At 45.5% G+C, this 24,260-nt stretch overlaps 1 protein-coding gene across 2 annotated transcripts in view; it reads right to left on the reverse strand.

Annotated features, from left to right (window-relative positions):
- Positions 1–24,260, reverse strand: part of WDR27 (WD repeat domain 27) — a 133,739-nt gene that overhangs the window by 50,500 nt on the left and 58,979 nt on the right. For both annotated transcript variants that reach the window (XM_064293376.1, XM_064293382.1), the window contains 5 exons: positions 22,477–22,566; positions 15,088–15,209; positions 13,355–13,488; positions 6,840–6,937; positions 6,617–6,738 (listed from right to left, as the gene is read on the reverse strand). In XM_064293376.1, coding sequence (XP_064149446.1) covers positions 6,617–6,738; positions 6,840–6,937; positions 13,355–13,488; positions 15,088–15,209; positions 22,477–22,566 — 566 coding nt within the window. The remainder of the gene's footprint in view (positions 1–6,616; positions 6,739–6,839; positions 6,938–13,354; positions 13,489–15,087; positions 15,210–22,476; positions 22,567–24,260) is intronic.

The raw sequence follows: 24,260 nt of genomic DNA on the forward strand, positions 1-24,260 counted from the left end.
CTCATGAACTTAGATACAAAAATCCTCAACAAAATTCTAGCCAATAGAATTCAACAACATGTCAGAGAAATAATTCACCATGATCAAGTGGGATTCATACCAGGTATGCAGACATGGTTCAATGTTAGAAAAAGAATTAATGTAATCCATCACACAAATAAAACAAAAGACAAGAACCACATGATTTTATCAATTGATGCAGAGAAGGCATTTGACAAAGTTCAACACCCATTGATAAGAAAAGCTCTCAGCAAAATAGGAATAGAAGGAAAATTCCTCAACATAACAAAGGGCATTTATACAAAGCCAAAAGCCAACACCATTCCAAATACAGAGAGTCTGAAAGCATTCCCCTTGAGAATGGGAACCAGACAAGGATGCCCTTTACCACCACTCTTAGCCAACATTGTGCTGGAGGTCCCAGCCGGAGCAATTAGGCTAAATAAAGAAATAAAGGGCATCCAGATTGGTCCGGAAAAAGCACAAGTATCTCTATTTGCAGATGACATGATCTTATACACAGAAAACGCTAAGGAATCCTCCAGAAAACTACTGAAACTAATAGGAGAGTTCAGCAAGGCATCAGGATACCAGGTAAACATACAAAAACCAGACGGATCCCTCTACACCAGCAAAAAGAACACTGAAGAGGAAATCACCACATCGATACCATTTACAGTAGCCCCCAAGAAGGTAAAATACTTAGGAATAAATTTCACCAGAGACGTAAACGACCTATACAGTGAAAAATACAAGATACTACTGCAAGAAACCAAAAGAGACCTACAGAAGGGGAAACACATACCTTGCTCATGGACAGAAGACTTAACATTGTAAAAATGTCTATTCTACCAAAAGCTATCTACACATACAATGCAATTCCAATCCAAATTCCAACAACATTCTTTAATGAGATGAGAAACAAATCACCAGCTTCATATGGAAGGAAAAGAGTTCCCGGATAAGTAAAGCATTACTGAAAAAGAAGAACAAACTGGGAGGCCTCACTCTACCTGATTTTAGAACCTATTACACCACCACAGGAGTCAAAACAGGCTGGTACTGGTACAACAACAGATAACAGAGACCAATGGAACAGAATTGAGAATCTAGACATAAATCTATCCACAACAAGCAACTGATATTTGACTAAGGTCCAAAGTACTTAAATGGGGTAATGACAGTCTGTTTAACAAATGGTGCTGGAATAACCAGATATCCATCCGTAAAAAAATGAAACAAGACCCCTACCTCACGCCACGCAGAATAACTAAACCAAAATGGATCAAAGATTTAAATATAAAATCTAAAACAATAAAGATCATGCAAGAAAAAATAGGGACAACTCTAGGAGCCCTAATACATGGCATAAAGAGTATACAAAACATTACTAACAATGCACAAACGCCAGAAGAGAAACTAGATAACTGAGGGCTCCTAAAAATCAAACACCTATGCTCATCTAAAGATTTCACCAAAAGAGTAAAAAGATTACCTACAAACTGGGGAAAAGTTTTTAGCTACAACATTTCCGATCAGCATCTGATCTCTAAAATCTACATGATACTGCAAAAACTCAACAACAAAAAGACAAATAACCCAATTTAGAAATAGGCAAAGGATATGAACAGATACTTCACTAAAGACACTCAGGTAGCTGACAGATACGTAAGAAAATGCTTACGATCATTAGCTATTAGAGAAATGCAAATCAATACCACAATAAGATTCCATCTCACTCCAGCAAGGCTGGCATTAATCCAAAAAACACAAAATAATAAATGTTGGAGACGTTGTGGAGAGACTGGAACACGTATATACTGCTTGTGGGAATGTAAAATGGTAGAACCACTTTGGAAATCTATTTGGTGCTTCCTTAAAAAACTAGAAATAGAACTACCATGCAACCCAACAATCCCACTCCTTGGAATATATCCTAGAGAAATAAGAGCCTTTACATGAACAGATACATGCACACCCATGTTCACTGCAGCGCTGTTTACAATAGCAAAAAGATGGAAGCAACCAAGGTGCCAATCAACGGATGAATGGATAAATTATGGTGCATTCACACAGTGGAATACTATGCACACATAAAGAACAATGATGAATCCGTGAAACATTTCATAACATGGAGGAATCTGAAACGCATTATGCTGAGTGAAATTAGTTGCAAAAGGACAAATATTGTATGAGACCACATTTAAATAGAGAAGAAAATATTCTCTGATGGTTACAAGAGTGGGGAGGGAGAGAGGGAAAGGGGTATTCACTAACTGATGGTAGACAAGAGCTATTTTTGGTGAAGGGAAAGACAACACACAATACAGAAGGGATCAGCACAACGGGACTAAACCGAAAGCAAAGAAGTTTCCTGAATAAACTGAATGCTTCAAAGGCCAGCATAGCACAGGTCGGGGTTTGGGGACCATGGTTTCAAGGGACATCCAAGGCAACTGGCATAATACAATCTATTAAGAAAACATTCTGCAGCTCACTTTGGAGAGTGGCGTCTGGGGTCTTAAACGCTAGCAAGCGGCCATCTAAGATGCATCAACTGGTCTCAACCTACCTGGAACAAAGGAGAATGAAGAACACCAAAGATACAAGGTAATTATGAGCCCAGGAGACAGAAAGGGCCACATAAACCAGAGACTACATCAGCCTGAGATCAGAAGAACTAGACGGTGTCCAGCTACAACCGATAACTGCCCTGATAGGGAACCCAACAGAGAATCACTGATGGAGCAGGAGAGCAGTGGGATGCAGACCTCAAATTCCTGTAAAAAGATCAGACTTAATGGTCTGACTGAGACTAGAAGGACCCCGGAGGTCATGGTCCCCAGGTCTTCTGTTAGCCCAAGACAGGAACCATTCCCAAAGCCAACTCTTCAGACAGGGATTGGACTGGACCATGGGATAGAAAATGATACTGGTGAGGACTGAGCTTCTTCAATCAAGTAGACACATGAGACTCTGTGGGCAGCTCCTGTCCAGAGGCGAGATGAGAAGGCAGAGGGTGTTAGAAGCTGTCTGAATGGACATGAAAATAGAGGGTGGAGAGCAGTGTGCTGTCTCATTAGGGAGAGAGAAGCTAGGAGTATATAGCAAGGTGTATATAAATTTTTGTATGAGAGACTGACTTGATTTGTAAACTTTCACTTGAAGCACAATAAAAATTTAGGAAAAAAAAAGAAAAAGACAACCAGAGAAATTTGATATATTGGGTATTGGATTATATTAAAATTATTAATTAAAAAAAAAAGAATCATACCCTTTGCTTTCTGTTGGTAATGGTTAATTGTGATTGAAATCAACATGCATGAATTGAGTATATTCTAGGTCTAAAATAATTGTTCCCAGGATCACAGTGGTCCCCCACGCGTCTGTCAGTTTGTCGTACTGTTGGGGCTTGCGTGTTGCTGTGATGTGGAAGCTGTACCACTGGTATTCAAACACCAGCAGGGTCACCTATGGTGGACAGGATTCAGCTGAACTTCCAGACTAAGACAGACTAGGAAAAAGGACCCAGCTGTCTACTTCTGAAAAGAGTTAGCCAGTAAAAACCTTAGGAATAGCAGCGGACCATTGTCTGATAAGGATTTCATTTTACTTAGATCCACAAGCGACACCCATGGAAGCAGCAGTCAAGAAATCAAAAGACATATTGCATTGCGCAAATCTGCTGCAAAAGACCTCTTTGTTGAAAAGCAAAGATGCCACCTTGAAGGTTAAGGTGTGCCTGACCCAAGCCACAGTGTTTTCAAATCGCCTCATGTGCACACAAAAGCTGGACAATGGATCGAAGAAGAACAGCCACCACTGAATTGTGGTGTTGGCAAAGAATATTGAATATACCATGGACTGCCAAAAGAACGAACAAATCTGTCCTGGAAGATGTACATCCAGAATGCTCCTTAGAAGCAAAGATGGTGAGACTATGTTTTACATACTTTGGATGTGTTATCAGGAGAGATCAGTCTCTGGAGAAGGACATCATGCTTAGCAAAGTGGAGGGTCATCAAAAAAGATGAAGACCCTCAACAAGATGGATTGACATAGCGGCTGCAACAATGGGCTCAAGCGTAACAACGATTGTGAGGATGGCACAGGACTGGGCAGTGTTTCGTTCTGTTGTACACAGGGTTGCTGTGCATCAGAACTGACTTGATGGCACCTGACAACAACAGCACAATGGTCAGGAACAAAGATGACTGAAACACTAATTTGTACTCATACATCTTAAGGTCCAAGGCCTTTGCCTGAACACTTCACCAAACAAATTTAGCAAATCAGACTTTAGTATTCTACAGCAAAGTACTGGAGTCTCTGGGTGGTGCAAACAGCTAAATGCCAGACTCCCAGCCAAAGTTAGTGGTTCAAACCCACTCAAAGGCACCTCAGAAGACAGGCCTGCAGATCTGCTTCCAAAAAGTTAGTCTTGAAAACCCTACGGAGGAGTTCTACTTGGCACAGATGGGGTCTCTCTGAGTTGGAATCAACTCAACAGCAACTAACAACAATACAATCAAAACACTAGCAATCAGCATCTCAGGAATTGCATTTGAATTTAAAAGAAATCATAAAACCTAAAACCTAAGGTGGGTATTAGGATAAGACAAGTACTACATGTTTAATGACTCACTTAACAAATTCATTTAAGAGCCCAGAGAAGTATAAAGCCTATTAACCAATCCTGGAGCCCTGGTGGCATGGTGGTTAAGAGCCTGGCTGCTAACCAAAAGGTGAGCAGTTCAAATCCACCAGCTTCTCCTTGGAAACCCTATAAGGCAGTTCTACTCTGTCCTATAGGGTCGCTATGGGTTGGGACTGACCCAAAGGCAATGGGTTTGGATTTTTTTTTTTACTCAGTCCTAACTCAATCCAATCTTGGTAGATCTTACTGTGAAATTATAGCATAACATCACGGCTATCAAATACCAAAACAGTGTTCCTATCCTTACCACGAAATTACAAAGCTGACTTTTTTTTCCCAGCTCTTAACAAGAACATTCAAAAACACGGATTATATACAGTCCTCAGCTAATATGTACTTGATTTTTGAAGTCTCCCTTTTAACAGCCTAATAAAGATGTTAAAAAATTCTTCAAAGAGAGTCCTTCATTCATCTAGGGGACCTACTATACAGTGTTTAAAAATATTTTCGTTCTGTTTTTATGGAATAAGATTCTGTTTAAGCAAAGGGAGACACAGAAAAACAAGAATATTTCTTCATCAACTCTCGAAGCTGAAGTTTTAGATAGCGTTAACGAACTGGAAAACCTTCTACCATCATTATTTGACATGTCCTAACTAATGACCTGCCAAGGATGCAATGCCGAGCCCCTGACCGTGGCCCTGGGCCTATCCGCTCCCATCACTGAGCCTCTGACTGTAACCCCTGGCCCATGCACCCCATTGCCGGGCCCCTAACTGTGACCTTGGGTCCCTTCACCCCATCGCTGGGCCCCTGACTGTGACCCTGGGCCCATCCGCTCCATTGCCAAGCCTCTGACTGCAACCCTGGATCTATTTACCCCATCACTGGGCCCTGACTGTGACTCTGGGCCTATCTGCCCCACCTCTGAGCCTCTGAATGTGACCCCGGGCCCAACTGCCCCATCACCGGGCACCTGGCCACCGCTCCTCTGCAAAGCTCTTCAGACGACAGCTGGGCAGACCACCTCCACGGGTATACATGAAGTCAGACTGACTCTCTCCCTCTACACCCTGAGAAACACCCTCCTCTGGTTCCAACACCTCTAGTTCCCACGTATCCAGATGGGACACTTGAACAATATCTGCTTCAGCGTAGTTTAACTCCACATCTAGACCCTGTGCTTCCTTCTCTCCCCAACTGGCTACAGAGCTGGAGCGACTACTGACCACAGCTGCCTCACTGAACCTAAGTTTAAATTAAAACTGGAGTAACGAATGTACTGAAATGACAGATAACAGTCTTTTTAGCCAGTATACTAAAACTCCATTCAATAAAACATATCTTTGTGTCATAATTCAGACTTCATAAAGCATTCTAAGGCTCTAACTTGGAAGCCATTCTAAATATGTCAGAAATCAAAATTGTAGTCTCAGCCTTAAAAACAGCAGTTTGCCCACAGATCTTAAAAGCTCTTTTGGGCGTTTGGAACTCATCAGTGTGCAATAGTGAACAGTGCATCAGCCAGGATGCTCACTGCCTCCACTGCCAAGCCCGCACCCAGTTTTAAACTGTGCCTCTAAAATGGGGAGCTACCAACTCACCCCCACATTGCCGCTCCACATTGCTATAAAATCTGCTCACTATCATTCAATCCAGTTATCATTCTGCTTCAAAACTACCCAAATGCCCCTCAAGTTCTCTGCAACAACATATCACTAGTAAAGTCTAAGAAAGAGTCCGTGGAATAAAACACAAAAGAGCAAAAATTAACATCCAATAATACACTATAAAATATCTTTGAAGCTCGGACATCAAGACTTGGAATAGTATAATGATTACTAAAAATTCAACGTTGCATTTGGTAGCAAAAGGTTGTAAGATTGCAACATACCTCTGTAACTGTTAAATATACAATTTTACAAATGATGTACTGTACATTGTCCAAAAACAACTCACTTTGTTTTGACAAATCTGATGGACAGGTCGAGAATGGGCTTCTGGGATCACGGCCGCACTGCAGCTGGCATTGAGGTCAAAAATTTCTAAAGTTCTGTTTCGGCCGGCCGTAAGCACGATGTCTGTAATGTTTCATTAAGGGAGTGTTCTCAGTGATCTTACCCGAGGGGAAACAAAGAGTTCCATTTCTTTATCAATAAATTTTGGAAGTGTGAAAGGATACAGGAATAGAAATCGTTCGCTGCTGACAAGCTGGTAATCTCTGCAGCGTTCGCCATAGAGAGCCTGTGAACTGGTTGACACTTACTCTTCTGTTTATACCTGAGAAAAGAAAAGATGATGAACCTTGGGTTACGCTTCCACGACAACTAAACATCCTACCCTTAAAGGCCCTGAAATGGGAAAAGCTTTCAACATCTCGTGGGTAAGGCAGTGTGAGTCTTGTTTTACATGCTCCGGAACAAGCCGCCACTTTAGTCTTCCTTAAGAAACTCAAGATTTTCCTTTAGGAGAACTTCATGAAAGAAAGTTATATCATTATACATAGTCAAAAAAAATTCAGTCTCATTTTGAGAACACAAATTTTTCCTCCTAATTCTAGAGTAATTATGTATACTTAAGGAGACGCCCAACTTCCTTTTAGACCTACATTCTCCATATCTTTAAAGGGTAACGTAAGTAAAAATTGGCTTAAGAACTTGTGGTCTCAACAACTCAGCAAAAATTTCATGAAGGAAGGCAGCCTGCCGGGGGGAGATGGGAAGGGGACGCGAGGCCACCCAGGCTGGTGAGGAGGGACACACCCGAGGCTCTGGGCACAGGAGTGGGAGGGGGGCGTGGGGAGCACAGTCTGCTACAGGAGCCCCTGCAGTCTGTGCGGAAATGCAGCAGGACCCTCAGCACAGGTAAAGCGCTGGGTGGGGTATGGGAAAGGTGTCCTCTGACCACGCAGGCCAGGCTGAGACCGCACCCCAGGCACCAGGGGCATGCTCAGGCAGGAGGAAGCCGAGGAGAGCACGTGGGTGCTGGCCCCAGGAAGGTGGGGTGACCCAACAGAGACAAGGAGACAAGGAGGCGAGGTTGGGGTCTGAGGGTCCAGTACCGAAAACAACCAAGGAGACCAGCACACTCAGTGCAAACCACTCAGAGTACTTGGAAGGCTACGGAATGAAACAGAAATCAGGTATTTAATTTGCAAAAAGTGTTTAGAGCCCCTATGGCAGTGTAGGCTCCCTGGGTGATGCAAACGATTAATGTGCTCGGCTACTAACCAAAAGTTTGGAGGTTCACGTTCACCCACAAGTGCCTTGGAAGAAAAGCCTGGCAACCTACTTCCAAAAAATCAGCCATTGAAAATCCTATGGAGCACAGTTTTACTCTGCACACCTGGGTCTCCGTGAGTCAGCGCTGACTTGATGGCAGCTGGTTTGGGTTATTTTGTCAAAGTAGAAGGGGAAAGGCATCTCAGGAGGAGCACAACAGCGCAGGAAGAGGGAGGAGGCACCAGGAGAGCTGACACAGAGTGTTATGGCCAGGGCCGTAGGACTCTCTCAGCAGGGATGATCTTTCAAAAATAAAAATATCATACTTTCATGGTCAGCATTTGTCTCATTTTTTCAGGCACCTATTCAGTTATAGTTTTTGACTGTTATCACCAGCCCTGTATTTGCCTGAAGAGGTGAAGGATACTGAACTGGAAGAAAAGCTTCAATTAACTCCAGGTGAAACCTGTACAATGAGGAAAATTCTCCACCATCCTCTATACAGCCCAACAGTGAATAGTACTGTCATCCTAACATAGAGACAGCAGTGACTTCACTCCAAGATGTGGCGGACCCTGTATGAAGATGGAAGGTGGAGGGAGGGTGAGAGCGGAAACCTCACAGAAGCTAAGTAGACAGCACCTACAGCCAAAAACAAGCAAATGATCACAGGTGAGAGAGTGGAAACCTCACAGAAGCTAAGTAGACAGCACCTACGGCCCAAAACAAGCAAATGACCACAGGTGAGAGAGTGGAAACCTCACAGACACTAAGTAGACAGCACCTACGGCCAAAAATAAGCAAAAGACCACAGGCTGTGCACAGGCGGCAGGGGCAAGCGTCTGGAAGAGCGGATGTGCAAGCAGAAAGAAGGACCCAGGACCCACCACGGGCTGCAGAGCACGTCAGGCTTGGAGAGGGGAAGGAAGCTTCCATTTCTCATTTTAAGCCTTACAAAACAGTTCGACATTTTAAACCATAAACTTGGATCATTTAATGAGACATCATGCTTGGTAAAGTGGAGGGTCAGCGAAAGAGAGGAAAACTCTCCGTGAGATGGCCTGACACAGTGGGTACAGCAATGGGCTCAAGCATAACAACGACTGTGCGGATAGCGCAGAAACTGGCAGTGTTTCGTTCTGTTGTGCACAGGGTCACTGTGAGTCGGAACCGACTTGGGGGCACGGAACAACAACGATAAGAATCAGAATTAACTTTTGAAAGAAAAAATAAAAATCTTCCAATCCCAAAATGATTAAATGCCACCTATTTTTACTGTTCTAAAATTACCACTGAATTTTCTTAGAGGAAGTATCAACAGTTTTTAAAAGTTCTTAAAGAAAAGGCCCTCTATGGATTTGACAATTCCCAGATCAGATCATTGGAGGGCAAGAGATTGTTAGCAGACCAACTCCCACATCAGGAGGACTGAGATGATGGGGGCCCGGGGGTTAGATGAAGATCACCTCCTGGGAGTCAGCTGAGGGGTGGAGGATGTCTTAGTTACCCAGCTCTGCTGTAACAGAAATACCACAAGTGGATGGTTTTAAAAAAGAGAAATTCATCTCTCACAGTCTAAGAGGCTAGAAGTTTAAATTCAGAGCACCGGGTCTCTCTCTGCTGGCTCTGGAGGAAGATCCTTGTATCTTCATCTTCTGCTTCCTGGCTCCTTGCAGATCTCCATGTCTTTTGGCATCTATTTTCCCTAATCTCTGCTCCATTGTTTAATCTCTTTTATATCTCAAAAGATTGACTAAAATTATACCAAAACTAACCCTGCCTCAATAACAACAAAGACAATCCATTCTCAACTGGGATTATAACCACAGGCCTACAGGTTAGGATTTAGAACACACATATTTTAGGGGGACATAACTCAATCCATAACAAGAGAGTTGGGTACAGGAACAGACACAGGCAAGAACGGATCTAGGAATACGGCAGGAGGTCAGGATGTGTGTGCACCCTTCGGTCAGGATGTGTGTGTACTTTAGTGAGCAGACACAGGGCTGTGTGTGTACCCTGAGGTCGGGCTGTGTGTATACATTAGTGAGCAGACAGGGCTGTGTGTGTACCCTGAGGTCAGGATGTGTGTACTTTAGTGAGCAGACACAGGGCTGTGTGTGTACCCTGAGGTCGGGGTGTGTGTAATTTAGTAAGCAGACACAGGGCTGTGTGTATACCCTGAGGTTGGGGTGTGTGTACATTAGTGAGCAGACAGGGCTGTGTGTGTACCTGAGGTCAGGATGTGTGTACATTAGTAAGCAGACAGAGCTGTGTGTGTACCTGAAGTCAGGATGTGTGCACATTAGTGAGCAGACAGGGCTGTGTGTGTACCCTGAGGTCCGGGTGTATGTACATTAGTGAGCAGACACAGGGGTGTTATGTGTGCCCTGAGGTCAGGATGTGTGTACATTAGTGAGTAGACAGGGCTGTATCTGCACCCTGAAGTCAGGATGTTTGTACATTAGTGAGCAGACAGGGCTATGTGTGTACCCTGAGGTTGGGATGTGTGTACCTTAGTGAGCAGGCAGGTCTGTGTGGGTACCCTGAGGTGGGGTGTGTATACATTAGTGAGTAGACAGGGCTGTATGTGTACCCTGAGGTCAGGGTGTGTGTACATTAGTGAGTAGACAGGGCTGTATGTGTACCCTGCGGTCGGGGTGTGTGTACATTAGAGCAGACAGGGCTGTGTGTATAACCTGAGGTCAGAATGTGTTTACGTTAGTGAGCAGAAAAGGGTGTGTGTGTGTACCCTGAGGTCAAGATATGTATACTTTAGTGAGTAGACACGGGTGTGTGTAATTTAGTGAGCAGATATGTGTGTGTGTGTATTCTGAGGTCAGGATGTGTGTACTTTAGTGAGCAGACAGGGCTTTGTGTACACTGAGGTCAGAGTGCATGTGTACATTAGTGAGCAGACACAGGGCTGTGTGTGTACTCTGAGGTCACGGTGTGTGTACATTAGTGAGCAGACACAGGGCTGTGTGTGTACTCTGAGGTCACGGTGTGTGTACTTTAGTGAGCACAGGACTGTGTGTGTACCCTGAGGTCAGGATGTATGTACTTTAGTGAGCAGACAGGGGTGTGTGTGTACCCTGAGGTCAGGATGTGTGTACATTAGTGAGCGGACAGGGGTGTGTGTGTACCCTGAGGCCGGGATGTGTGTACTTTAGTGAGCAGACGGGTATGTGTGTACCCTGAGGTCAGGATGTATGTACTTTAGTGAGCAGACAGGGGTGTGTGTGTACCCTGAGGTCAGGATGTATGTACTTTAGTGAGCAGACAGGGGTGTGTGTGTACCCTGAGGTCAGGATGTGTGTACATTAGTGAGCGGACAGGGTGTGTGTATACCGAGGTCAGAATGTATGTACTTTAGTGAGCAGACAGGGCTGTGTGAGTACCCTGAGGTCAGTGTGTGTACATTAGTGAGCAGAAATGGGGTGTGTATATACCCTGAGGTTGGGGTGTGTGTACTTTAGTGAGCAGACGGGTGTGTGTGTACCCTCAGGTCAGGATGTGTGTACTTCAGTGAGCAGACAGGGCCGTGTGTGTACCCTGAGGTCGGGGTGTGTATGTACATTAGTTAGCAGACATGGGGTGTGTGTATACCCTGAGGTCAGGGTGTGTGTACTTTGGTGAGCAAACATGGGGTATATGTGTACCTTGAGATTGGGGGGGGGTGTGTACTTTAGTGAGCAGATATGGGGTGTGTGTGTGTACCCTGAGGTCAGGATATGTGTACTTTAGTGAGCAGACACAGGGGTGTGTGTGTACGCCCCACTACTGGTTTAGAGAGCTGCGAATCTGAGAAGGCCCAACCCAGCCGCTAACAGTTCCCCTTCTGGGTTGAAGCCCAGCACGCTGCACTCACAGACACGCACTTGCAAATCCACCCCAGCCTTGTGTGGTAAGGAAAGTTAGAGACAGCCCACACACCCACCAAGAGAAGGGGAAGGAGCTGTGCTTTACGTCTGCTGTGCAACGCCTCATGACAGCTCACATGGACCTGCTGAGGTTACAAATATGAACACCAATAAGTCTCAAAATTTTGAAAGCACATGTTCATGTGTTACATTCAAACACTCAAAAATAAAATTACACAGATACAGAGACACAGCAAAAGTATAAAACCGCTGATTGGAGAGAAACACGCCGGCTTCAAGAAGAGGAACGAGGGACTAGGATTGGGGGGTGAGCCTTCCATTCTCTCTGTGATATTTTATGTCTTTAAAATTTTTTGGAGACAAAGACCACAAAATATTCATCAGAGCTGGGGATATCTAAATAGGTGTTCATTATATAATTCCTCATCTATATCTGTATACTTGAAGTATTTCACAAATTTAACTTTTTAATATCAATATGAATTTTCCCAGACAACATGAGCTAAACATACTGCAGGACAGAGGCAACAATGCCCCCTCTGTCCATGTAACCTGGCAATAAGAAGACATGTTGGCCCTCCCGGCCCAGCAAAAATAGTCACTCAGCTCTCATCAGTAGTTTGGTAATGTGAGGGTGTTATTAATGTTTGGATAATACTTCTAACTGTAAACACTCTTTTTATATATATGTCACTCAGCAAATAGTCCGAGAAGCTGGACTACATGAAGAAGAACGGCACATCAGGATTGGAGGAAGCCTCATTAACAACCTGCGTCATGCAGATGACGCAACCTTGCTTGCTGAAAGTGAAGAGGACTTGAAGCACTTACTAATGAAGATCAAAGACCACAGCCTTCAGTACGGATTGAACTTCAACATAAAGAAAACAAAAATCCTCACAACTGGACCAATGAGTAACATCATGATAAACAGAGAAAAGATTGAAGTTGTCAAGGATTTCATTTTACTTGGATCCACAATCAACAGCCATGGAAGCACCAGTCAAGAAATCAAATGACGCATCGCACTGGGCAAATCTGCTGCAAAGGTCTTCTTTAAAGTGTCGAAGAGCAAAGATGTCACCTTGAAGACTAAGGTGCGCCTGACCCAAGCCATGGTATTTTCAATCCATGTGAAAGATGGACAATGAATAAGGAAGGCAGAAGAAGAGTTGACGCCTTTCAAAGGTGGTGTTGGCGAAGAATATTGACTATACCATGGACTGCCAAAAGAACGAACAAATCTGTCTTAGAAGTACAACCAGAATGCTCCTTAGAAGCAAGGATGCCGAGACTGGGTCTTACATACTTTGGACACGTTGTCAGAAGGGATCAGTCTCTGGAGAAGGACATCATGCTTGGCAGAGTACAAGGTCCGCGGAAAAGGGGAAGACCCTCAATGAGGTGGACTGACACAGTGACTGCAACAATGAGCTCAAGCATAACAACAATTGTAAGGACGGTGCAGGACCGGGCCATGTTTCATTCTGTTGTGCACAGGGTTACTATGAATCGGAACCGACTCAATGGCACCTAATAACAACACTATCGAAACAAAGTAAAAGCGTCGAAAAGGAGTGGTTACCTGCCTTTTTATCTCATCTCTGCGAGTGTCGACGTGATACTTTAGAAGATGAAATTCCGGGCCAGACGACAGCAATATAAAAGCGTCTATATAATAAAACTGTGCAAACTGTATCGGCTTAGGGAACACGTCTTTTCCCTGCAATAAAAATCAGTAATCATTACCAATACAATAAACGTTAGTAAAAGTTACTGCTGTCCTAAACCAGCAATTCTCTCAACACCCAGCATCTATGTGCTCTAAAAGTGTAGGAGTACTTAGAAGCAATCTACCATGTTCGCTTCTGCCAACTGGTGACCTCTGAAAGCTTTTGTGACTGAGATTTTACTGTGGTAGTACACACTTTGAATCCCAGCTGTAAGAAAATTGAAACTTTGCAGTGAACATAAAAAAAACGCCAAAATTTAAAACACACTGATGTTTTTAAATATCATTCTGAGGTTTCCACTCTCAAGTTTGTATCTCACAACCAACAAAACTGACATCAAGAAGTTGGTGTTATGCATGACACGACCTAAGACAAACTGCCCCTCCTGTAAGCTGCCTGGCCTGGCTACGCTTACCCTCCTGGTTCATCTTGCCGGCACTCAGTCCCTTTTTACAAGGCCCACAGAATACCAACGCTAACAAGGTCTTTGAAGCTTTCACTGTGTCTCTGTGCTGTGTGCTTCTTTCCATTCACCAGCTCCGCTCCACTAATCAAAGCTGAGCCTCCCACGTCACCACCCTGCCCCGCCTCGGTGGTAACGACACCATCATCTTCTCTCCATTCTGTTTCAAACGATCTCTCATGAGCTCATTAAAACAAGTCACGTTTCTCCTCCAAAATATAATTCCTCCACATAATATCCCCTTAACTGCTATTATTACCACTACTATAAAATCAAAGGAGCCCTGGTGGCTCAGTGGTTAAAGTGAGCGACTGCTAACCGAAAGGTCTGCGATTGAAAACCACCAGGAGCTCCACAGGAGAGACATGTGGCAGTCTGCTTCGGTAAAGATGACGGCCCTGGAAACCCTGTGGGGCATACCCCGTCCCTTAGGGTCGCTATGAGTCAGAATTGACTCGACTGCAGTGGGTTTGTTTTTTGGTTTACTATAAAATCACACTGAACTAGTATTTAAAATTAATCAAGTATTTTAGTGTTAATATTTTTGCTATTTTAGACCATCCAATAGTATGGACATATTTACCTGTATGTATATATGCATACATACATATTTATGTAACTGTGCCTTTAATTATGTGTACGTATATATGCTGTGGACTCATAACAACTCTACAGAACAGAGAACTGCCCTATAGGCCTTCCAAGGAGCGGCTGGTGGATTCGAACTGCTGACCTTTTGCTTAGCAGCTATAGCTCTTAACCACTGTACCACCAGGGCTCTGAGTCAGGATCAACTCGATAGCTGCAGGTTTGGTTTTTTTTTTAATATGCTGTTGTAGTTCTTAGTTGCCGTCGAGTCTACTCTGACTCATGGCGACCGCATCTGTTTAGGGTAGAACTGCCCCACAGGGTTCTCAAGGCTGTGGCCTTTCAGAAGCAGATCGCCAGGCCTGTCTCCTGAGCCGCCTCTGGGTGGGTTGGATCCAATGACCTTTCAGCTAGTAGTCGAACGCTTCGCCGTTTGTTCCACCCAGAGACTCCACATATACATACACTCACATGTAAGATATTTCATCAACAATAACTGTCAGTGCGTTGAAGCAAACAGACATGCATCACTCCTCACCAGGAGCACCGTGTGCACAGCCCCTTGCGCCGACCACAGCCTCAGGGACCTGTCCGGGGACGCGGACACCAGCCACTCCCCACTGTGACTCCAGCTGACCGTGCTCACCGGCCCGTCATGACCTGGAGGGACACAGCAGTGTGAGGAGCCCGAATCTGATGTTACAGGTAAATACCAAGGAACAGTATTCCCTAGCAGCTTCATACAGCACACTCAGAACTGCATTGTTTAAGAATAAATAGCCTATTTGAAAGCATTATCTAGGTACAGTGATGCCAGTGGGACTAGAGCCCATACCATGATCAGGCTTAACGATGGTTTTCTATGTGAAGGGCCGGGCCCTGGGGCACAGTGGTTAAGTGTTTGGCTGCTAACCCAAAGGTTGGCAGTTCAAATCCACTCCTTGGAAACCCCACGGGGCAGTTCTACTCTGTCCTATACGGTCACTATGAGTCAGAATCGACTCAACTGCAATCGGGTTTTTGGGTGTGAAGGTCACATGCATCTGCAAGTGTATGTTTTATATAAATTATGTGTCATCGTCTGCAACTTCACGATCATTTATCAGTAAAGAACCGTTATTCTTTAAACAGTGAAAGAAAAAGTCGAAAGGATTCACCAAACATACTCTCATATAATTTGATCTTTTGTTGCAATGGATTTGAGAAGTGTCACCTAAAATTAAAAGGGCTGCCTGGGCAGGGGTCCTAAAGGCACTGAAAGGCCAGTCTTCAGGCATCTGAGCACAGGCAGCACACACTATTTTAGTATTACCCTGTAGAAACCGCAACCCAAACCAAGCCCGCTCTCAGCAAGTCAATCCTGACTCATAGTGACCCTACAGGACGGAGTAGAACTGCCCCAGTGGGTTTCCAAGGAGTGGCTGGTGGATTCAAACTGCCAACCTTCTGATTCACAGTTGAGCTCCTCACCACCGCGCCTAACAAAAATCCATTGTTGTCAAGTTGATTCTCACTCATAGCACCCCATGCGTGTCAGGGTAGCACTGTGCTCCACGGGGATTTCAATGGCTGATTTTTTTTTTTTTTTGGACATAATCACCAGGCCTTTCTTCTGAGGTGCCTCTGGGTAGACCCAACTGCCAACCTTTAGGTTAGTAGCTGAGCACAAACTACACCACACAAGGACCTTAAACTATACATGTTGTTGTTAGGTGCCATCGAGTCAGCTCCAGCTCATAGCGACCCTATGTACCACAGAATGAAACACTGCCCAGTCCTGCATCGTTCTCACAATGGTTGCTATGCTTCAGCCCATTGTTGCAGCCACTGTGTCAGTCCATCTCATCAAGGGTCTTCCTCTTTCCACTGACCCTCTACTTTACCAAGCATGATGTCCTTCTCCACCGACTGATCCCTCCTGGCAACATGTCCAAAGTTTTTGAGACATTGTCTCACCATCCTTGATTCTAAGGAGCACACTGGCTGTACTTTGTTCATTCTTCTGGCAGTCATGGTATATTCAATATTCTTCACCAACACCAGAACTCAAAGGCATCGACTCTTCTTCAGTCTTCCTTATTTGTCATCCAGCTTTCACGTGCATATGAGGCGAATGAAGACACCATGGCTTGGGTCGGGCGCACCATAGTCTTCACGGTGACATCTTTGCTTTTGCAGCAGATTTGCCCAATGGAGTGTGTCGTTTGATTTCTTGACTGCTGCTTCTGTGGGTGTTAATTGTGGATCCAAGTAAAATGAAATCCTTGGCAACTTCAAGCTGTATATAGGCTATTGCATTAACAATCAGTTTATTTAATATACCCCATAAAGCTTCTAAAATATATATAAATATAAATAAGTCAACTGAAGAACAAGAGAAAATAAGGAGCCATGTGCTCTGCACTTCTTATCAAAATGTCTAAGGATATTTTTGTCACCACATGGACCACGTGATGGTATTCTGTCACTTCATGGCCCAAGTGACAATATTTTTGTCACCACAAGGCCCAAGTGATTGTATTTTTATCACCATACATCCCCCCGAAAAAACCAAACCTGTTGCCGTCGAGTAGATTCCAACTCACAGCGACCCTGTAAGACAGAGAACTGCTCCCATAGGGTATCCAAGGTATGGCTGGTGGATCTAAACTGCCAACCTTTTGGTCAGCAGCCAAGCTCTTAACCACTGTGCCACAAGAGCTCCACGACATGGCCCAGGTGAGGATATTTTTGTGACCACATGGCCCACGTTATGTTTCTGTCACCTCCATCTTTGTCCTTGCTTCCTGTCAAAGAACTTGTCAAATATGCCAAAATGCACCTTAAAATATATTCCATCTTCATGTCTGACACACTGTGAAGATCATTACATTTAAAGACGAAGGAACCACAGTTACCACTTACTCCACCGTCTCCTTTTACAAAAAACAAACTGAGGCTCAGCAGGGAGTGGGGGATGGTCACGTGTACGTAGCAGGTGTGTGCCAGTCCCCAGGCATTCTAACACATGGCAGGTAAACCGTCCAGAACCACCTGTGTGGCCTGGGGAACAGTACTTCCATGTGGAGGGACCCTCAGCACAACGCACCCCTCAACACCAAGCTGCCCACAGGTCATTCTGTCTGAGGCGGCGGCTGGCGGCTGCGGCCGACAGGTGGAGCACATGCACTTCTGCAGGGCGCCATCTCGTTTCTGTGTCCCTCTACTCCAAGGTATCTCCCTGGCTGTATATTCCTGACGGCAGACTCCGCCAGCCCAAGCTGCTTCTCCCAGACTGGATGTCCCTTCATCCATCTCTGAACCTTGACTTGCCCCAGCAACAATGCAGAAAGACTATCAGGCCAGGGAAGCAATCTTCAAATAATCAACCCCACCACGCCCTGGTCCCTCTGAGAAATGGGGGAGGCAGAGGGCGGCAAGCCCAAGGCGGCCAAGGATAAGCGTCTCCAAGTCCTGCCCAGGAGCGGACACAGGAGGGTGGGTGTGAGAGGAGAGGAGAGGAAGGGGTGTGGACAGGCATTAGATCACAGCCTGGATGGGACCTGTGTGTATGGCAAGGCAGGTGCAGTGAGCCACGGATGTGAAAGAGGAACGAGCCACCTTGGCTTCACACCTGAGCAGGGTGGCCCTCCTCAGCTCCTTCCAGGTGACTGCAGTAGACATGCAAAGAGCAGGCTGACTGCAGCGTCCCTGACAGTATCTGGGATACAGGTGACCAAGGGCTAAATGGTCGTTCCACCTGCTCCATCTATACACACTAGGGGCCAAGTCGGCGCCCTGTTAGGATTCTCCAGACTAGAGATCTCCTCGTTGGCCAGACTGTCCCCTCCCCTTTGGTCTCAGCACTTGAGTCACCCAGGTGAGTTAGTGTCCAGAGGGTGCCTCACAATATGCCCCTTTCATATTTGTCAGAAAACCAACAAAACAAAAGTGGAAATGCCAGGGAAGATTCAAAAATGAATGCACAAGGCCATTCTGTGGCATGGCCCCAAGAACATGCCCAGGGGAAGTTAGCTGAGCAGCAAAATATCTACGGAGCTCTGCTGCCCTCTCATGGAAGTCTCTGGTAGTTACAACAACAGAGCCCAGGCCCCTGGAGGGCAGCCTGGCTCACAGTAAAAAGGAAAACTTAACGGTGCTTGTCACCATATCCAGGGCACTTCCACGGAGCACGAGTGACGTCTGAGACTCTACACCACCATAGAAATACTGCTCATTCAAATAACGCCTGTTCTGCAACGGAAGGGGCAGTCATCGTGGCGTTGTTGTAAATGGCTCCAGGAGCTGGACTAGGCATCTGATCCCCCTCGGCCCTGCCGGGAGCCTGACCTTGGCAAACCCCGTGGTCGGCAGTGGGGGACTCGCTGCCCCTGCATGCCAGCCAGCCATCACGCCATGTGACCACCTCATCCACAGGTCACAGGATCATGCAGCCACACCGTCTGTGGCTCCTTATCAGCCCAACTGTGGACTGAACAGCTGAAACAACCTCTTCTCCTCCTTCCCCTCCTCCTACAGCTGCCTGCTGTGCTGCTCCACGAGGCCGATGCTGATGGACTGAGAAAGCACTCGTGACGCAGACACCGTGAAGCAATGCCTCTCTGCTGTCCCAACTTCACAGAGTCCTGAACAGCCCACCTTCAGCACTGGGCATCAGGCAGACTGTCCTAGCTCCTGGAATGATGACAACAGAAATTCTCACTTGATTTAGTGAAATTAGGCTCCCTCTCCCCTCTAAGCTCTGGTTCTACACACATATAAAGCATCACTGTGGAAACTACATTGTTGTTAGTTGCTATCAACCCGAACTCACGGTGACCCCATATACAACAGAACGAAAGGTTGCCCGGTCCAGCACCCTCTCGGTGATCACTGGTGTGCTCAAGTCCATTATTGTAGCCACAGTGCATTTTGAGTGCCTTCCAACCTATGGGGCTCATCTTCTAGCAAGGGGGCTCAAAGTTAATACGAAGGTCTCTTCAAAGCCAGGGGCCTCCATTCCCTACTGAACGGCCAGGTTGCTGCATTCTCTTTTCTCAATTTCACTACTGTAGTCAGATTTGTACTTTCCAAAGGTGTAAGTTCTGCTCAGAGACAATCACAAAGGCCTCGACTTCTGGTGTGACTGCTGTTTTGCCTGCTGCTCGTACATGTCCAAAACAGAATAAGAAAGACTATGAAACCCTCATCTGGGGCCCCCTCTCCAGTTCTAGGGGCTCCTGCTTAAGAATGACACTTAAGAACGTGAGTGGGACGTAATCGTCGTCTCGGAATGGGAGTGTTATGGATTGAATTGTGTTCCCCAAAAATGTGTATCAACGTGGCTAGGCCATGATTCCCAGTATTGTGTGGTTGTCCTCCACATTGTGATCTCATAATCCTAGGTGTTATAAATCCTAACCTATCAGTCAGAATCCATGTGACAGCAATGGGAGTAACGAGATGATGTTAATGAGGCAGGATTAGAGGCAGTTATGTAAACGAAGCAGGACACAATCTACAGGATTAGGTCGTATCTTGAGTCGATCTCTTTTGAGATATAAAAGAAAGAACCAAGCGGAGAGAAAGGGGACCTACCACCACCTAGAAAGAAGAGCCAGGAGTGGAGCACATCCTTTGGACCCAGATCCCTGCACTGCAAAACTCCTAAACTAGGGGAAGAATGATGACAAGGACCTTGCCCCAAAACCAACAGAGAGAGAAAGCCTTCCCCTGGAGCTGGTGCTCTGAATTTGGACTTCTAGCCTCCTAGACTATGAGAGAATAAGTTTGCTTGTTAAAGCCATCCGTCTGTGGTATTTCTGTTAAAGCAGCACTAAATAACTAAGACAGGGGACCACAGTGTTTTATACCAATCTAACAGAAGGAAGCTAGCAAGGGGTAATGACATGGCTGGCCTCAAACAGCTCAAAAGGAGCGTAAGGACAGGGATCGAGCGCTGGTCCTCCACCAGGCCAGCATTCTACCCACGAGGCAGACCAGGAGTGATGATGGACCAGGAAAGTTCTACCCAGACGGCTCCGCCAGATTGAAAGGCCCATTTTCTGATTTTAATTTCATCCATCTATAAAAAAGTTACCTCTTATATAATTCCATACTCTTTAATTAAATCTTAAACATTCTGAAATAACTGACCCCATATGGTAACCACTGTCATCCGTCACTCACAGGCCTGTCATGAGATAGAGAGGTTCTCATGAATAAGGTCTCCAGATCCATCCATCTAGTCTGGGCATCTCCTCTGTGCCAGGCACAGCTTCAGCATTACAGATGGAACTGGAGTATTAGAAATTTCAAACCATTTTCATGGAGAACCTTTTAAAATTTAAAGCATAAACTCCTTTTTATGTTAAATATTATTATTATTAATAGCTTCACAAGTGAGTGCACTGCTGGCGGCACTCTTGATGGCCATGAGCCTCCACAAGAGAGTTCATTTACCACCTAATGTCGACCACAGTCGGAAAGCCCAGAATATACTCATCTGATTTGTCTTAGATTATGATGAAAATAAAGCATCCATTTTTTCTGTTTTCTGGCTGAGAAGCCCACATATTTTCAAGGATGAGTCGTATGACTATCAAGCACCTAGAGATGTAAAGTGAAATGTGTGCTCGACCAGAGATGGGGGTTGAGACAGGGAAGGTGGGCAGTAACGGCTCTCCTCCCCAGACAGAAACAGACCACGTTTTTTAAAGCTAGTATTACTATCCACTGAATTTTCTAAATCCAGCGGAAAGCCCTTTTTCTAACCTTGCAATAGAGAAAGAAATATTTACCGTTTACATCAACAGTTCAGCAACAGAAAAGCGCCCACTTAGAGGTTCCCCAGAGATCAACCGGCACCTTAGAACAGCGCACTCAAAGCAAGGCTCTGCCTGGGGGCGTCACGGAACACACTAGAACGGCGTGGCGCGTGAGGGCGGGGGTATGAGATCAGGACAGAGAACGCTGCGGGCAGCGGTAGATGCTCCCACAGTGAAGAGAAGAAAGCCCACCCACCGGGAACTACCCAGGAGGTCGATGCTCCTCACAGCAGAAGCAGAGCGGACTCAGCTCCGGTCCAGTCCCCCTTTAGATGGCTCTCTCGCCCATGCGTGGGGTCTGCTTTGTCCTCAGAATCGGCCTCCCCAGCCGAGAGCCAGGCCTGCACGGGCCCGGGGCCCTAGGCCGCAGCGTCTCCTCCAGAGCCTGGGCCGCCCTCCCTGTCTGGACGCACGGGCCCTCCCACCCGGCCAGCCCACCCACTCTCCACCAGCCTCGCCCACCCCAACCCCATATCCCTGCGCAGTCACCGAAAGTGAGCGTTTCCGCTGTCGTCAAGGTGTCGATGGCACAGAAACATACTGACTTCCTAGTGACAGGTTGTGTGTGTGTGTGCTTTTTGGTAAAACATCTACCAAACACAAGTTTTGATGCAAACAACATCAGGAACCTAATGAAGATTTGCAAGATCTTAGAGTTTGAGGACTCAGTATCTACAAATGCCAAGAGTTGTGAAGTTGAGATAAGTCATTTTAACATTAACGTCTCACCTAAAGCACTAGCTACTTTTTTTTTGTTTGCCTCGTTATGTTTACTAAAATGTCCACATAAACACCCTAATAACTTTCAAACTATATTTAGATAACATGGCTATGTGAGATTCAACTCTACTCGCTCCCCTGAGAACTCCACACTGTCGGGCTCTGATCTGTAACGCACCTGCACATCTACAAATGTGGCTGTAATTTCGCTGTCATAACTCTCACAGTTCAGTATAATCTGGTTTATGAAGTGTCATCGTGTCATCTCCCCAATTCAAGCCTTGGTTCTATTCTGTTGTTCCTATTTTGAAGGAAACAAAGTGGCCTTAGCCATTAATCATGAGGACCAAAGTGAGGCCCATCCCTAAATTCACACGAACTAAAATGCAGACGCACTTTACCTGAAAAAGCAGCTGGAGTTCCAGTAAGGCTGGCATCGAAGACAAGCAGTAAATGGTTGGCTAAGCCACAGGCTAGCCGCTGGCCATCACCTATGTAAGGAAAAAGTTAAGAAATATCTCTGACAGACTCCTAACTCGTAGGGTCAAAACTACTACAGGAAAAATGTGGAGTTTTTCCTAACTTGATGCTCTTTTTTCAGGTCTTAAAACTGTCTGAACCAAGCAGCTGACCACCTGTACTGAGGGTCCCTCCTGTGCACTATACACACCGTACTGATCCCGTGAAGGTGCCGTCTCTCGGCATCACCCAGCACCTTATAGAGCTGTTCTCAGTTTACAGAAGAGGGATGTACGGATGGGAGAGGTGGCAGCCTGCCCAGTCACACGGCAGAGAACGGCCGGATCTGGGATCTAACCTCAAAGCAGCCTGAAGACCAGGACCTCCACCCGTACACCACTGAAGTGCCCTGTCTCTCAGCTGCAGGCTTTTTTTTTTTTTTTTAATTTTTACTGGGCTTTAAGTGAAAGTTTACGAATTAAATCAGTCTCTCATACAAAAATTTATATACACCTTGCTATATACTCCTAGTTGCTCTCCCCCTAATAAGACCGCATACTCCTTCCCTACACCCTCTATTTCCGTGCCCATTCAGCCAGCTTCTGTCCCCCTCGGCCTTCACATCTCCCCTCCAGACAGGAGCTGCCCACATAGTCTCATGTGTCTACCCGATTCAAGAGGCTCACTCTTCACCAGTATCATTTTCTATTTTATACTCCAGTCCAATCCCTGTCTGAAGAGTTGGCTTTGGGAATGGTTCCTGTCTTGGTCTAACAGAAGGTCTGGGGACTATAACCTCCAAGGTCCTTCTAGTCTCAGTCAGACCATTAAGTCTGGTCTTTTTATGAAAATTTGAGGTCTGCATCCCACTGCTCTCCTGCTGCATCAGGGATTCTCTGTTGTGTTCCCTGTCAGAGCAGTCATCGGTTATAGCTGGACACCATCTAGTACTTCTGGTCTCAGGCTGATGTAGTCTCTGATTTATGTGGCCCTTTCTGTCTCTTGGGCTCATAATTACCTTGTGTCCTTGGTGTTCTTCATTCTCCTTTGCTCCAGGTGGGTTGAGACCAATTGATGCATCTTAGATGGCCACTTGCTAGCATTTAAGACCCCAGACGCCACTCTCCAAAGTGGGATGTGGAATGTTTTCTTAATAGATTTTATTATGCCAATTGACCCAGACGTCCCCTGAAGCCATGGTCCCCAAACCCCCGGCCCTGATACACTGGCCTTTGAAGCATTCAGTTTATTCCAGAAGCTTCTTTGCTTTTGGTTTAGTCCCATTGTGCTGATCTCTCCTGTATATGTGTTGTCTTTCCCTTCACCTAAAATAGTTCTTGTCTACTATCAGATTAGTGAATACCCCCTCCCTCCCTCCCATCCCACTCTCATAACCATCAAAGAATATTTTCTTCTCTGTTTAAACTATTTCTTGAGTTCTTATAATAGTGGTCTCATACAATATTTCCCTTTTGCAATTGACTAATTTCACCCAGCATAATGCCTTCCAGATTCCTCCATGTTATGAAATGTTTCACGGATTCATCATTGTTCTTTATCGATGCGTAGTATTCCATCGTGTGAATATACCATAATTTATCCACTCATCCATTGATGGGCACATTGGTTGTTTCCATCTTTTTGCTATGGTAAACAGTGCTGCAGTGAACATGGGTGTGCATGTATCTGTTCATGTAAAGGCTCTTACTTCTCTAAGATATATTCC

The sequence above is a fragment of the Loxodonta africana genome, chromosome 1 (genome assembly GCF_030014295.1).
Source record: "Loxodonta africana isolate mLoxAfr1 chromosome 1, mLoxAfr1.hap2, whole genome shotgun sequence".
Lineage (NCBI taxonomy): Eukaryota > Metazoa > Chordata > Mammalia > Proboscidea > Elephantidae > Loxodonta > Loxodonta africana.